This window comes from Paramormyrops kingsleyae, chromosome 6 (assembly GCF_048594095.1).
Source record: "Paramormyrops kingsleyae isolate MSU_618 chromosome 6, PKINGS_0.4, whole genome shotgun sequence".
In the NCBI taxonomy this organism is placed as follows: domain Eukaryota; kingdom Metazoa; phylum Chordata; class Actinopteri; order Osteoglossiformes; family Mormyridae; genus Paramormyrops; species Paramormyrops kingsleyae.
Genome location: NC_132802.1, coordinates 24,873,174 through 24,890,399, shown reverse-complemented (window position 1 = coordinate 24,890,399; position 17,226 = coordinate 24,873,174). Strand labels below are relative to the sequence as shown.

The 17,226-nt window shown below is 41.3% G+C and overlaps 1 protein-coding gene across 3 annotated transcripts; it reads right to left on the bottom strand.

The window, feature by feature from the left end:
• Window positions 1–3,625: 3,625 nt before the first annotated feature.
• Window positions 3,626–17,013, bottom strand: crbn (cereblon). 3 transcript variants are annotated; one of them, XM_023805568.1, is made up of 12 exons: window positions 16,815–17,013; window positions 16,191–16,300; window positions 15,659–15,861; window positions 15,084–15,233; window positions 12,838–13,000; window positions 11,470–11,532; window positions 8,841–8,925; window positions 8,560–8,675; window positions 7,821–7,885; window positions 5,846–5,977; window positions 4,559–4,775; window positions 3,626–4,255 (listed from the first exon to the last, which is right to left on the bottom strand). In XM_023805568.1, exons 1-11 carry the CDS (start codon window positions 16,996–16,998, stop codon window positions 4,592–4,594), a joined length of 1,455 nt encoding a protein of 484 aa, XP_023661336.1. In that variant the 5' UTR covers window positions 16,999–17,013; the 3' UTR covers window positions 3,626–4,255; window positions 4,559–4,591. The 3 variants fall into 3 exon arrangements, with proteins under 3 accessions (XP_023661336.1, XP_023661335.1, XP_023661337.1); XM_023805567.1 differs by having other exon boundaries at window positions 3,626–4,775; XM_023805569.2 differs by lacking the exon at window positions 16,815–17,013 and adding an exon at window positions 16,416–16,787 and having other exon boundaries at window positions 3,626–4,775.
• Window positions 17,014–17,226: the final 213 nt, after the last annotated feature.

Here is a 17,226-nt window from a genome sequence, read left to right as displayed (position 1 = left end):
AATTGAATATAAAAGCACAAAAACTGCCAATCTTGAACAAATATTTATCATGGAAAACACTGCAATAGTTGCACCAGATATTATTTTCAAGTTCAGTAAAAATTTACAGGCAAAAAACTGGCCACCTAAACAAAACAAGTTAGCTTCCCAAGAAAAGGTCACTGTGAAATTAAAAAGTTATATATATATATATATATACACACACACACACACAGCCGTGGGAAAAATTAAGAGACCACTCAATATTATTAAATAAATTTGCATTTTTAAATCATGATTTAATTGTGGTTCTGCTGGCAGAAGGCTACGCTGAGCAGCAGGATGCTTTCAGGTTCAAAATTTCTAAGACAGCAGTACACAAGAATAAGGTGAAGCAGGAGACACTGGGAACAACCAGAAACCAGCCTGGTAAAAGGCGGAAGCGACATTCTAATGCTAGAGATGACCATCAACTTATCTGACAGTTTCTCATGAATCGGAGGATGACATCAAGTGACCTTCAAAAGGGATGGGAAACATTAAGTGCAGGTGTGAAGTGCACTGCTAGGACAGTTTGTTGACACCATGCCAGGTACTTGTAACATTTACATAACTTAAGCATTTAGTCTCTGCAATTCTTTGCCAAGCCAACTCCCTGGCTGTGTTTATGGCCACAGTATTGCCTTTTTTAGTGATTACATCTTTGTATTTTTCATACAGCTCCATCAGCAGTGTTTGTTCTGCAGTGGAAAAAAACACCGCTCTCATTTTACATGAGGCTAAGTTTAGAGATGGCGCTAGTTTGAGTCTGACTTTTTCAGGAAAGTCTGGTTTTCTTTAGCTACTTTTATGGAATACCCCACAGGCAGCATTGCAAAGACGTGAGAAACTCCCCAGCAATAGTCTAAATACGACAAAAATAACAGAAAGGGTATTCAAATTCATTGTTTTGGATGAGCAACCCCTCGCAGTTGTAGAAAATGAGGGATTCTGCCGCCTGATTGAACACTTTGAACCCCGGTACAGTTTGCCATCATGGAAATGTTTTTCTGAATTTTTCTTTTTTCTGTATAAAAAAGTATGCAAACACGTATCAAATTTCATGAAAATTTCACGTATCGATTTCAATGGTTATAAAGGTAATGCCTGATCAATGGCACATTCCGTTGAGGAAAAGTGCACGTAATTTTGCAGGACCATGTTAGGCAACACTTTACTTGAAGCAGTCTACATAAGGGTGACATGTAACCGTCATAAGAATGACATGACACGTCATGCACATTAATGACACATCATTGATGTTTATGACTGTTGTCATAATGTGTCATTCAGTTCCAAAAACTGAATGACACATTATGACAACAGTCATAAACATCAATAACACAAGGCAAAAAAAAATAAATTGTTTTGTTCCTGGTATTTTCGTGTTGCTTGGGTCAAAAGCAGCTAGTAATAATCATCCATTGAGTCAAAACATTGGTTTTGTTACCTAATGTTAGCAATATGACAAAAGCCTTGGACAGCACAGGATTGAATAGCTTAGCCGACATAGCACATACACTGTTGCATACTGTTACCACGTTGTTAGTATTATGTTAATAGTAAATAATTAAGCTTATACATATTTGTTAGTGCGTATTTTTTTTTTACATTGTCTTCCAAAATGAGGTATTTAGGTCATTTAGGCCTGATGTCTCCTTAAATATAATCTCCATCTCCTCTCCTAAGTGTGACATACGTCTTATTAATTAATCACTGGTATCGGATCGGTACTCGGGATCGGCCGATACTCAAAGCCCAGGTATTGGTATTGGTATCGGAACTGAAAAAGTTGGATCAGTGCATCCCTAGTTTGAATCTGTAGAACATGCAAAGAGATAGTAGGGTAATGCAGTGTAGTTTCTGGTTAAGGGTCCCTGCTGGGTAAAGAACAACGTGAAAATATTTCCTGCATCCTACTTTGTCCTGGGGCAGCTGGAAGATTTGGTCTCTCGCATTCAGTGTGGCCCAAAGACCAAGGTGAAACTGGTCGGCCATGACCAGCTGGAACCCTACCGTTCACGTGACACCTTGGACAATTGCTGGGCCTTTGAACAGGCTCAAAACTGGATCCCTGCAGAAGTTCACCTCCAGACCTTGATACAAGCCTGACCCTGCTCTTCTCTGGCACTGGTGGTGAGGAAGTCTCCGACAGCATCTCACCTGCTTCATTAGGAGATCGTCCTGCAGAACCTACTCCCTTCCCCTCCCTTCCCTTCACTTCCCAGCCCTCCTTTTCCAAGAATGAGTGCTGGTCGGGATAGCGGGTGTGGTGTGGAAGAGTAGCCTGATCGAGTCACCAACCTCAGAGGCCACCAAGTTCATGGATAATTTGTGATGCCAAATAAAGAGGGTGTTAGAAAATGTTACTTTTGTGTTTTTTATGTTCAATTAAGAGTTCAAGATTCATGTTATAAAAAATAAAAAAAACCTTGTCTTTAATAGCCATTTATACTTATGGTAAATGTTAAAGGTCGAGCGTTACGTGCTCCTGATAATCACTTATGTTAATTATCTGTACTGTTTATGTTATTCACATTCTCTGATAGGACCCTTCTCATAATATGGTAAATATGAACTTTCATAAAAAAAAAGACTGCATATTCCACTGTGATCAACTTCATAAGAACATCCCGTTTTGAAGGTTAGAGTGAGCCCTCTCCAATGGACTGACTGTTAAAAATAATAATTCTGAACCATTGTATATATGGACATACTGGAGTGACATTATGTGATATTGCTATCCTGAGTGGGGGGGATTCCTTTAAAGGGGCCACTCCAGGCTGTCTGTGTATGTGCAGATGAGAGAGAGAGAGAGAGAGAGGGTGAGCTGAGTGTGGTGGTGGTGGTGGTGGGAGCGGAGCCAGGTGGGCTAATAAGTTTAGATCTGAAACAAAAGCCGACAAAATACCAGATTTATATACTTTACATTGTGTAGCTCTGGAATATGTGCCTATGACTAGAATGGTGTGGGGTCAAATTCCATGTCTTTTATAATAATATCACCAATGGGCCCCAAATCCAGGCCCATAACCCCAGCTGCTCCACAGACGCTAAGTGACCATGCCCTGTGATCATTACTTGCTTGCATTTTGGACAAAAGCATCTACTAAACAAATGAATATAGACCTTCCTTTTAACCACACAAGTCTCTTCAAACCTGTGGCATGTTCAATAGCAGTCCAGTTCTTATCATATTTGAAGCCTCTACCTAGACGATTTGTTTCCATAAAGTTACATACTGCAATGAATAAGTGGATGCAGCAGTAATATCTAAAACTATATATTCAAATTAATCTTTGCACACTTATAGGTGGCCATTAATCAAAAGTGTACTGGAGGTTACTGAAAGGAACTAAATGTTAGTTTTGCCAAAACAAGTTTTCTGCCATTCACTGATGAAGAAATCTCCAGATTGTCATCAGTGAATTAAAGCAGGAATGTGGCCTGTATGCTGCACAATTCTCACCAAGGAAAGATCTGGATGCCAAAATATGGGGCATGACCAGTCCCTCCCCAGTATGACCAGAAGGCCTCAGCCATGGAACCTTCAAAGATGAAAAGTGGAGAAATAGAGAATTCCTCAAAGTAGGATGTAGAGTCACAGTTTTTCTAGTCATCCATTCTGTATTTAACAAAGACACATTCACAAATAAAAATGTGGATATTACATACTAGATTATATTCATTTGCTCATATTGCAGAAAAATGGAACATACATTTTTGTAGATTTATGTGAGATGTAGGTTTGCTGACAAATCACTGTTAATCCTAAGATTAACATTATTACAAAATGATTAAAGTCCCCTTAAACAGTAGCAAGATGTAAAAAAACAAAAAAAAAACAAAAATAAATACACTTGCTTAGTCAAAATAAGTTTCAAAACTCTTAAAATATAATCAATCTCAGATTCCTTTTTTCACAATGCCCCTTGCAAAGACATTCAACCGCAATTTGAAAAGTCAATGCTCAGAAGCACAATCATATAATACATTTCTCTTTACACCTCAGAAAGAAAGCAAGCACCCAACACTGACATACATGGATTACCTAGAAAAGATTTCAAAGACAGGCTCAAATCCACATTGTTGGAATCTAGAAGACTAAAAACGGGTAGAAACTTCAAAAGGGAGTTGAGTACTTGTTCCCCAGATGTGCTGTTTGTCCCCCTCATCCGCTCCTAAACATCAGACCGCATGCAGAGCTCCCTGTAGGTAGATGGCACCACCTCGCCTACTAGGATAAAGAGGTAGGGGGCAAACAGCAGTAAACACATCGAGTTGTTGTGGATAAGTGAGTATATGGACGCTGTGCAACGGCGGTGCTGAGTTGATAGAGCTCAGCAGACTAGCATGCCATGTTTCTGATGTGACAGTCTGCAGCTAAAGCTACTCTCTTAGCCTCTTTGGGTGTCCTTAGTCAACACTGCCGCCCAATTGCCCCTACTTCATGCTTATTTCTAATGTATTCCCTTGACCAGGCCAAAATGCAATCTGAAAGCAGACATTAAAAGAAGTACGTTGTTAGCTTGACTATTACAGATGGAGTTGTTTCCCGGGGCAGCGCAGCCACTCATAGGCACAGCAGCCGGGACGCCTCCTCGCCGTCCTCGCCGTCCGTCTTGGGGATGCGAGGGAGCATGGCGGCGCGGGTCAGGCCCCAGAAGCGCTGCGGGGACAGGTCTTTTTTAGTGGCCGTGAACTTCCAGCCCATGTGCGAGCCGCAGTTCCGGCACTGAGCGATCGTCCAGGCGTATCTGGGGAGCAGAGGAGGCAAAGCGGGCAGTGAGTGGGAGACTCCATCACCCCTGTGCGGCAGGGACACGCAGCTGTGCCACACTTTACATACTAGTCTTGCGCTGACACTGTCTCGACAGGCATTCTATCTGGGCACCTAACCACGGCCTCAGCTCCTCTAACAGCCTCAGTACTTCACATCCTGCGGCACTCATTAAACAAGCTTTTTGTAAAAAATGAGCCAAAAGCATTTTGTGATCTTTCTTTCTTGGGAAGCACATCTGCATCACATAAATATTCTCATAAGTTTAATATTTTTTTTGTAGCCTTTGAGGATTACAGGACATTCAGTAACACCCTATCCGGCAACAGGTGTTTGTAAAAATTACGGCAGGAACATACAGTATTGACAGGACTAGGGATGTCTTCCACCTTATTGAGGTTTAAGTCTAATTTTCTCTTATTGCCACATGTGTCCCAGGAGCAAAATGACTGAATCTGGCAAAACCAAGCATTAAAATTATCTGCTTTAAACTACTTCGATAAATCAAATAAATAAATAAATTAATAAATTGAGTGGTTTATGTCGTATTATGGTGTCTATATATTAATCAATAAATGAATTTATGAAGATGAAAAGGGTCTGTGGTGGCCATATTGAAGAGTTGTGCAAGGGCTGTAAACACCACAAATAGAAAATTCAATGCCACATTATGTCCATGTGAACATCGTTCAAACTGATTCGCAGCATAACAAAGCAACAAAAAATATACAAGATGCACAGTTGGGCCCAAGGACCACAAACAAGAAAGTACAGATTCCCACTGTTGTAGCCGGTGCCTGTGTTTATATCTGAATGGTACAATGCAATCTAAACTGCAAGGTGCTATTCAGGGGAGATTAGCCAAGAAGAAACCCTTTGTCTTTGAAAATCTATTTCTACATTTTAGATGTGAATTGATGCTCAGTGACTCTGGGGTTGTTGAGACTAAGGACTAAAAGAAAATCTTTATTGTGGGGGCCTGGCTAGTGTGTGCATGAGGGGTGAACACATCACTGGCACTAGAACACGGAGCACATGGGGAGTTACCCTGGAAACCAGCTCTGCTGTGTGGATGGTCGTCCTATCAGGTTGAGATTGTTGGCCTTGTAGACTGTCAAGGTTTCGTGGACGTATCCATGTGGATTGACGTAAGCAGCCATGGGTCCATATAATGAAAGGCTGCATGAGAGAAACACATTAATGATCGTGCATTCCAACACTCATGCAGTGATATGACAAGAAAGGAAGGCTCCCCCATTGATGGGCCAGGGAAGGAAAAATTAGTTCAATCAAATAAGCCTAGTCTGTAAAAATACTTGTGATAAAAGGTTATAACCTCAGCTTCTAATGAGATTTTTTCTGGAGTGTAGTCTTATGAAATCACAGAAACATTAACAAAATGCCTGTCAGAAAGAAGGCCTAGATGAGAAAAAAAAAAAAATAAATAACAAATCATACTATGAAGTGTACGTGTATATATGTATACATTAGTGTTTATATTTGTGATATGAAATATGTGAGCAAAATTCAAACCAAGGACACCATGAGCCAGTCATTCTACATTTCCCTACAGTACCAACACTGGAAATGTCACTTAGGCCCCGTTTACACTGCAGGTCTTGATGCCTAATTCCGATTTGTTGCCTATATCCGATTTTTTGGACCGTCTGTTTACACGGTCTTTTTAATTGTGACCCATATCCGATTCGTGTGTTTACACTTGCTATAATTTCACGCATGCTCAACGGGGGTTTTTGCACGACACCGTAGCCAAGACGGACGAACGCGAAATTTGTTTTATGATAGCTTTGCGATGTATGCGAAGTTCGCCGAACAACATCACGATTTTGAGGCGAAGGAGAAGGAAAAGGGCCATCATTGCAGCCGAAATATCCTCGAAAACAGATTTGTTTCTGTAGGAACCTTTAATTTTATCCTGAACGGATTCTTCTCCCCACAGGGTGAGAAGGTAGGCTATTTCAGGCGCCGACCACTGCCCTACACTTTCCTCCTCCATGTTTCGTGTGTTTCTTGAATGTTACGCTTCCACACGTACTTCCCACGTACTTTTCACGTACGCTTCACGTACGCAGTTTAATGACGTATAGAACTCAATGCCTCAGAAAATCCGATCTGCCTGTTTACATTACAGTCGCATTGGCCCATATCTGATTTATATCTGATTTATTTCCACATATGAATGAGGCCTGAAACCGATCTCGAAATATCCGAATGCATGCGTTTTTTTCCCATTTACACTGTCACAGAACAGATCCGATCTGTGTCACATATGAGCAAAAAATCGGAATTAGGTCGCATTTAACAGACAGTGTAAACGGGGCCTTAGTTATACAGAGTCACAGCAAATCTGATGTTCTTGCACTGACAATTTTCCCAGTCAGTGCTCTGCTTTTGAGTAAATCAAGACGTTCATGCAAAATCAAATGTTCCACTGGCATTTGATGACAGCAGTACGAGAATTGCAGCTGTAACTGATCATGCGAGTCCATTCAAAGGCTTGTGCACTTCTGTGAAACTTCTATCCATCGCTATAGAACATGCAGCAGGCTGGACAGTAGAATGCATTTTGAAGAGATATGCTTTGGTTCTTTCCTAACCGTAATTAAAGGTATCGCTAAGTAAGTAAAGGGAGCCTAGCTGAGACTAATGATATGGGCGTTGATAAAGCTCAACAGCCCCTGCATTAGACCAGACTGCTTATCAGAAACCATATAAATGGAATGACTGGACATGTGCACAGACACATCAATGCACTCACACATAAAAAAGAACAAAAATCTTAGAGAAAAAAACATTTCCCTGAAGTCTGTTGTCTTAAGATGTACCATATTTTGAAATAACCTTCACCTAAAATTAAAATTAAATCCTAACTTTGTATTTCACTAGATGTTATCTGACAATTTACTGGTATGTCTTATTAGAATTCTTATTATGATTAAGGCCTAAAAAAAAACATCAAAAACCCGAGAATGAGCATGATCAGGTGTCATGACAAACTCACCTGAAGATCTCATTTTTGGTCGTTATCTCGGTGTCTTGACACTGCTTGCAGCACAGTGAAGTGCACTGCCACAGATAAAAGAGTGAACGACAAAGTCAAGCACATAGGTGGTGATTTTATCCTTCACCCAAGCAAAATCAAAAATATGGAAACAGAATGGTATTTTACACATCAATCCATCATAGCGGACCTAAGTACATAAGGCAATCTTAATGTAGCTAGAATAAAGTTTCTGCCCAAAAAAAGGTTTAAAAGACTAGGGGAAATGTAGTCCGCTTTAATAACACTGCTCTATAAATCTGTCTTTTATTCTACAGATGAGAAGTTCAGGACAAATTAACCTATAGTCAGCTTTACCCTGGACCTTAAGCTCTAGACAGAAATGTTTCAAGGGGGGCTGGCTAGAAGTAGCAACACCAACAGGCTGAACACCTTCCAGGAAGGGCTAAATAACTAAAATCACAGTACTCTGAACCAAGCACACATGACTATCCTGTACCTGCATTGCACAAAAGCACACATATACAGTAAGTCAATTATTCTACTACTGCATACGGTAGTAGGTCCAATAGTCACTCGAACCTTTGCCAGGGAATTATGAGACGTCTTTGCAAAGAGATATCAGAAATACAATAGCTTTGATGGCTCACTGTAATACTGGACCTGACGTACGTTCTCAAACACAAGTGTAGAGTGGGACAAAGGTGACGACCGCAAGTCTAGCAAAATGCAACCTTACGCGGTCCATGATGTCCAGTTCGCAGCGGAGCCTCTGGATAGCACTGCCAATCTTCAGGAGCTGGATGCGGAGGGCGTCGTCGATGGGCAGGCATGCCGCCACTCGGTACGAGAAGTCTGGAGGAGAGGGGTAGGGCTTAGGCTGTCGAAGGCAGCACTGAGATCTCAGGACAGCCAACTAAAGGTGGCTATTAATGCGTCTTTCATTTGTTTCCTTTAAGAATCTTGCTTTTTCCACATGCCGCAATATAGGCCTGAAATTAAAGACCTGAAGGAAGGTACCTATAGCATTGGTGGGGAGGGAGTCATCTTTAAGGTTCTCGTCCCATTCATGTAGCTGTTGTTTCACTCTGTTCATCAGGACCTCCTGGTCGAGAAAAACAGAGCAGTAATGAATGGGTTGAGAAACAAGGTCTATCAGCGTTGGTTACTGTGTACAGAACCTGTCTACAATTATTTCTTCATTCCCTGGCTGCAATTTCACAAGAAGAAAAAAAAACATCCTTTGTATCAATAAAGAGTGTGTAGGTTCAGAGATATGGTGCCCAAGCGGAATCGCTCTGCCTACAGTGTATACAAAAATTCCTATTGGAATTATAGGTTCTTCTGATGCGAAGCCACTAATCAAGATAAATCATGTAATTTTTTTATGTTTCATGTGATTATTTGTCCTAATTATTTGTTTTTGCTTGATTTTTTTGGGTGTGTGTGTGGTCACATTAAACAAGGACAAATGTCCAACTTTGATTTGTCTTGATTTCTGGCTTCACATCACAAAAACCTGCAAATTCATTAAGGGTTTGTAGACTTCTTAAAATCTACTGTATATCTGGATGCCAAATGATTTCCTAAAGCAACTAAACATTGATCCTATGCGGTTATCTGAAATTCTCCATCTCTGGTTCCTTCTGTAATTTGTTCCGTAAGTTATAAACAAAACTGCCCGTCGCTTCCAAACATTCCATGCGTGACAATTACGTCAATCTGCAATGAGATGACCCTTTGATACCGATTTAATCATGTAATGTAAACTGTCTTTCAGACAATACTGATAACTGCAGTGGTTGCAATTTCCAGGACTGTCTAATAAATGCCTCAGATGTACCTCACCAGGTACTTAGGTCAAGCGTCCTTATATTGAATGGCTGCCCATTTTCCATATAAATAGTAGGATCGTCTTTACACAAGGCCAGGTCTCATATCACAATCGTTATGGTCATTCGGTTCTCTTTTCCTTCCATTTGAACTAGTGGCATGTGATGCCTAATAAAGATACATTATCAGCACCATCCACACAGACATCGAGAAGCCTTAGAGCTGCATTCCACAGACATGCAGAAAACTATGAATCAGGCCACTTAGCAATCACCCTCACCTGGTCTTATCGAGATAAGGCTATGTGCTCCTTCACGCTGCTCCTACTTACAGACCAGCTGAAGTCTTAGCTGTGACATTACCTTTGCAAATCTATGCCATAGGTCATTCTTAGCTTCCAGCTCAGGCTACATAAATGTTTCAGCGTCCAGCTGGCTCTCTGCACTTTATAACACAGCAGACGGAGAAGGTTTACAATAAGAGAGACGTCATCTATGAAGACTTAAGCATGTATTATTCAGGACTGAACAATACATCACACACTATCACTCGAAAGTTTGGAATCGATCACAAAATTCCACGTTTTCCCTGAAAATATATACTTTTATTCATCCGAAAAGCTGTAAAATTAATAAAAAATATAGTCAAGACATCAACAAGATTACAAATAATGTTTTTTTTCTGTGGAATACCAATCCATACACAGCAATTACAGCCTTGCAAACCTTTGGTATTCTGGCTTGTTTGGGTAATTTGCAAAAATCTCACCCATGCTTCCAGAAGCACCTCCAACGAATTAGATTAGCTTGATAGAGACTCATCGTACCATATAGTCTGGCTGCTTCCACAACAGCTCAATAGGGTTGATGTCCAAGGTTTGTGCTGAAACCATTACAGGCATCATACGAGGTGACTGCTTCCTTTCTAAAACCTCACATAATTTGAAGCTGTGTTTTAGGTCATTGTCCTGTTGTAGAATAAAACTGGCTCCAGTCAAGTGCATGACATTGCAAAGTGGAGTGACAGCCTTCCTGGTTTTACATTCCTGTTACCCTGTACAAATTTCCCACTTTGCTAGCACCAAAGCATCCCCAGACCACCACATTTCCCCCACCATGCTTGACAGTTGATGTTATGCAGTTCTTTTCTTTTTTTTCTTTTCTTTTTACTGGCCAGTCTCAGATACTGCATTTTCTTTGCAATTCTGCCTAGATGATCGGCTTCCCAGTCACCTCTTCACTGCTGAAGATGAGACTGGTGTTTTGCGGGTATTATTTAAACTGCCAGTTGAGGACCTGTGAGACGTCTGTTTCTAAAACTAGAGACTGATGAAGTGATCCTCCTGCACAGCTGTGCAATGGGCCTTCCTGTGTGTCATTCTATCATGGTTAGAGCCAGTATGTGCTGTCCGGTAAAGTGAGTAGTGGCCACCTTTGTAAAAGATGTACAGTTTCTTGGCAATTCCTCAAACCCATTGAAAATGGCAAGAGATACACAATGCATCAGTTACAATATTGGTATCGGCCAAAATTAATTACATTTGTCAATTTGTGTCAATATTGGCGGTTAAAATAATTGTTAGAATTAAGTCCATTAATTTCGACTTTATCAATATGCAAAGTTAGTGCCACCAGGGCTAAAGACACTTCTACTACAATAACAGAGATGAATGCTTTAGACAATCATCCATTTTCCATAGTGGAGGACAAGGGATTTTGTCGGCTCATTGACCAATTTCTCAGTGATTCCAAACATTTGAATGATAATGTATATCTACAGTATATACACATGCAGAGTTAGTGACTCAAGCACTCACCGAATCATAAAGCGAGTACACCCAGGCTGGCCATGAAGTCACTTTTGCACAGTGAAACTTCCTCTGTTAAAAAAAGAGAGAGAATAGAGAGGAAATTCAGGCAGTTTTACTGATAAAATATGGAAATACAAGGAGGAATAACCAACAAGTGCAAACATGCTTCACGGGGGAAGCTCTCTTTCAATGGATTTAGCTTAATTGACTGAGTTACTGTCTGTGTCCCTAAGACGCAGCCCGGATCTTTCTCTCAGTATCTCTGCTCCTGGTGACACGGGCAGGTCTCTCAGTTTGGAGACCAAATGAATCTGACGGGCATCAGAATCACAGAACTTCAGTGAAAAGCAAAGAAGTTCCTGGAGCTCAGGAAAAGTACGAGTGTGTGGTGCTGTGAACACTGGTGCTTGCATTAGTGAGCAAACTGAGCAAAGAGAGACCATGCAGACAGACACAAAATACACAAAAACCGCAGGATATATTTATGTGTGAGCTAACCGGCTATTTGTCAGGGCCACACGCAGAGTCTGCCCATCGCTAAACCATCTTCTGCTGCAGCATGTACGTGGTTCTGAAGGTTGACCATCTGGATACATACATAATAGATGGGCAGAAAATTCCTCATTGGTAATCACTGTGTGGCAAAGCTCAGGAGGAATCTGGATTACTGTCAGACAAAAGTGTTTGGGATCATCAGAGCAACATATGAGGCTACTGCCTGTGCCATGGCCTTCTACAACCCTGAGAGGTGGTATATACGGAAGTCTAGAGGGAAACCAATTTTTCGGCTGCGATTGTGATTTTTTGGGATTGGGCCGGCTATCGAAAATATTATAACAACTGAGCAACAGACAAGCAGTGTCCATTGGGGTCCTGGCTGAGGTTAACCTATCAGCATTCTCATGACAACTGTAACACCTACAGATAAAATGAAGGAACCAATTTCCCCAAACATGCAGACCTTACTACAGCAAAACAAAGTGGTACTTAACGTTATGGTACTTAACGTTACGGCAGTTTTCCTGATAAGTTATCCTTCAGCAGAGCACTCAACTTGAACTACTCTAGTAAAACATACATGTGTTAACATGTGAAAAAGTCTTAACTCAGCACCTTAAAGCAACATCAAGATGGTAAACTAGCAATTATCAACTGATGCTTTGACTGGCTGCCAATAGTCCCACATTTCAATGTGTGGCACTTTGTACAGCTGGAATTTTCCGACACTGTCCATCCATCCATCCATCCATCCATCCATCCATTTCAGCCGTACTCATATAAAGTTGCACCTTTCACCACAACAACAGTACTTAAGCTGGATAATTAAGAGCTAGAGAAGCTCAGGGCTGAGCAGAGCAGACAGGGCATCCCCACCTTCTGGTATCTGCTCCACCAGCGCTGGGCCTGGCTGCACTGCTTGGCCGGGGGCCTGGAGCATGGATGCATGTGCAGACGGGACAAAGGGGTGAGCTGCACTCCCGACAGGGGGTCCGGCAGAACCCTCTCAGGCAGAATCTGCACCTTCGCTTGGCGGATCCTGCAGCAGACAGACGGGCAGCTGTGAGTCTATACAACAGACAATTTCACTATATTAAGTTTCAATCATTATAAATTGCCCCATAGTACAGAAAGTAATATTCTACAAAAAGCATTGAGCAATACCAGACACACAAGATTCTGTATGAAATCCACAAAACAAAAACTCCAAGCTGTGAGCTGAATTTGAAATAAAAGGTGTCCTTTAATCAGGAGCCTCTGCTGGGTAGTAGCCCACAGCAGTGAATAGCGTTGGGTGCTCGGTAACAGCCGGCACATCTCGCTTCTTGACACATGGAGGAGAAAAATAAATGGGGCCACCACTTCAAGGAGTAAAGCTGATAGCAGAAAACAACACTGCCATTGCTCTTTTAATGTACAGCCCACTGTTCGGCTTGTTAGCCATTTCACACAATTCCAGGCAACAGTGTTTAAACAATATGCATGCTCCCATTTTCCATGATGGCGGCAGCTTATTCTACAAAAATCAAAACATAAAATCCCTCACGCGAGACAGACAGTTCCTGTTATGTAACCACTGTGCAGTGAGGCTCAGGAGAGGACTGAATCACTGCCAGACAAAATTGCTAGGGGTCGCCAGGTTTGATGGCGGTCAGTATGAACCATAAAATTAATTCACTCACAGTAAAGAACCCTAAATGAGGGTATTGTGGGCGGTTTGCTAAGTTGGCACCCCATCAGAGATGCTGCCCTGGGCGACCAATTCAGCGACCAATTTCCAGGAAAGAGAACTGATGACAGGTTAGATGTCTACAGAAGGGAGAAACACAGGTTTCCTATGGGGAAGTAATTAATGGAAGAATCAAACTTGAAAAAAAATCTAACATCTATAGTATTTTCAGGAATGTATAACTGAATATAGCCAAAATGGTACTGTACTGTTAACACTTATTTACAATATTCTCTCGCTAATCTTCACTTATGGCCACGAGTTCTAGTATTTAAACTAATATTGAAATAGCCATTTGGCTGAACAGCATCCAGACCCATTAGAATTTTATAGACCTGGATCATGTCCCCCCTTAGTCTCCTTTGCTCAAGGCTAAACAGATTCAGCTCAGCTAACCTCTCCTCATAAGACATTCCTCTAAGACCAGGAATCATTCTCGTGGCCCTACGTTGAACCCTTTCAAAGGCAGCAATGTCCTTTTTAAGGTATGGTGACCAAACCGGCACACAATATTCTAGGTGGGGTCTTACCAAGGAATTGTATAATTGTAGCATCACCTCCCTACTGGATGTAAATTCAGTTTACTCAGTGCCTGAGATGTAACTTGTTATGCGGGGAAAAACTATTTTGAGCATAGTGACATTCAAAAAGTCAATCAAGGTAAACAGTGTAGCATATTAGCTGACTAAATAAAAAGGCATTTTTAATGCTTAATTGTGTAATATCAGTATAAACAGGATGCTATTTTTTAAAAAGTATAGAGCTACAAAGGTTCTTATTAAGGTGCCTATATATTCACATGGGACATGGTTACACACTCTTAAGAAAACCATCTGCTATGTATATTATCAAAATGCCACAATGACAGAGCAATGCTGCAGAATTGCGATTATAGTCACCTTCCATATAAACTGAAGGGCATCTTTCACTTGTGTGCTTAATAGGGATGTGCTGGTGTAGATTGACTGTAGTGTATCATGTTAAAATTGACATGGAAAGGTTGACCAAAAAACATGTGCATTTACCCTGACCTCCCACCATGCACACTTCATAAGCAGCACTATACTCTGTGACTGTATTCTTTGTGTTGTAAGCAGGGTAAACTAGAGTACTAGTAGAATCCTGCCATCTACTGGTGACTACTAACTGAAATGGTCAATTTTTATTTTTATTTTTTTAAACCAAAACGTCTTACCAGGCACATTTATACAGCACATAATAAAGACTGCCATAATCTCACAGACCACCACTTTATAGACACGACCTAGAAAAACTGCAGCAAACTGTAGTTATTGTGTGCTCACAATTTAATATATGCAATTAAAATATAGTGCATTTTAAGAACACGTGGCTGTGTAAACGGATGTATTCTGCTGCTTAGCCATACACTTACCCGTCAGCTTGGGTTCTAATCTCATGAACCTTGAACCTCTGACGACCCACGGCCTTCACCTTCACGGTCTCGATGCCGTACTCCTGCTCCTCGCGGTACGCGTAGATCTCTGCTGTCGTCCCAAACTCCGGTTGCTGTTCATCTGCGTCACTGAACAGGAAAAAGCATCACTGAATCTGAATTGTGTCCGAATGCTTAAGATGGTGTTGATGGTGTACAGGCCATTTTATCAACTGCATCTATGAACTTCTTTTACTGACAATATCGAAAGCTTCAGAAATCTTGATTACCAAGACTGTATAAATTTGTGGAAGTAAATCGATATACTGCACTCTTTATTCTGCAGAATAGGATGTCATGTTGCCTTTTATCTTTCTTAACATTACTATAATGATTATAGTAAATCGTTGGCTGATCAGGTTTACACAAAGTACAGATAAAAACAAAAAGATGTTTTCTGGCAATCAAGGGCAGAGTTCAGCAGAGTACATAGATTCTGCACAAATGACCAAGGGAGATGACTAGATTACTCAGATGTACATGCACTCTAGAGGGCACGATCCACAGCCCTATACCTGTATGCAAGCACAGCAAACGTGCGGTCCTTCTGGATGAGGCTGCGCATCATGCTGACTTCCTGTGGCCTGAAGAGCTGAAGGGGAAGAGTCTGTCCCGGGATCAGCATCACGGCCATGTGCGGCAGCACAGGGATTGTCTGGCAGCTGTCATCATCATGCACTGTGCGCCCATGGAACTCCTCCATGTCCACACCCAGGTACTGCCAGGAAGAGCCACGATACACCTTTCTCAGACCCATTAATGACGGACTGTTTCTGTGTCTTAACCCTTAATCTTCAGTCCTTCTAGTTTTATCTAAAAAAATATAATGTTATGCTATGCAGTCTTTCTACCGAGACATAAACGCGGGTACAGTGCAGATACAAAAAGGACGGCATTTTGAAACTAGCAGCCAGAACGATTTAAACATTTTCTGCGTAAAATCATGACTGCATAAGTATATGGTGTATTTTTTCTCTAAACAAAGTAAAACAAAAAAAAATAAAAGCGGATTTCATAATTGTAGCGGCAGTATTGCTAACCACTCACCGCATGTGACGTTGGAAGGCTGGGGTCAAAATTTATAATATTTGGCTTTTTCGCGTCCTCACTATCGGGATCTTCAGTTTCCATGTCATTGTCACCCTCTTCTTCATTTTCTAAAATAACAATAATTGTCAACTCGTTAATCTGACACTATGCTTAGGATGTGCTTCTGATTTTACCAGAGCCATCGCCATTAAGATGCGTTTAAGATTTCTAGCAACTACATACCGTTCGACATGTATTGTATAGAACACTCCCAACACAAAGCTGCAAGCCTAAAACGCTAACAGCGGCTAGCCTGCTTATCTGCCAACCATGACTTGACAAGCCTAATATGCAACTACCCAGCTCGACATCCTCGCCTGACCGCCACTGTCAGGAGACAAGCAGGCTAAACATAGCGCACAGCCAAAATATAAATAGGTTTCGTAACACGGAGACTTTATGAGTAACGCTGTAAAACTGAAAGCAAGTTAGCTAACGACAGCAAAACATTCTGTTGGCACATCTATTTACTGGTTTAACCCAAAAACTAAAGTGAAACATTCATTGCAAAGGCGTTTAACAAAGCCGATGTATCAGACGGAAATGCGAAATTGATCAGAAACGAATTGCTAAATGCTTTACCAGGCAGTAACTGAAGCTGGTTTCCCATGTTGTTGTTGATATTGTTATCGCCTCCTCCCCCTTCGTCGGCCATAGCCTCCTGTTTACACTCGTCAGCGCCCCCGTCCTGCCAAACGACTAGGGGGCAAGTCGACAAGACAGTAGTCAGCTGAAAGATAACTGCTGGAGAATCGAATGGCGACATCAAGCGGTGAGGAAGGTAAATGCACCGACGTAAAACGCGCTGGACGGCCAAAGAGACGAGGGGCAATTACTCTGTCATCAGCGTAGCGCTAAGTCAAGTGATATGGTATAACAGAAGAATGTGTCTGTTTAAACAGCAGCTTTCTCTGTGTTACCCAATGTACATGTCCTTTTACAAATAGCGGAAACGTTTTTTTTTTTTTTAAATATAAAAAAATCTTACGCTTGC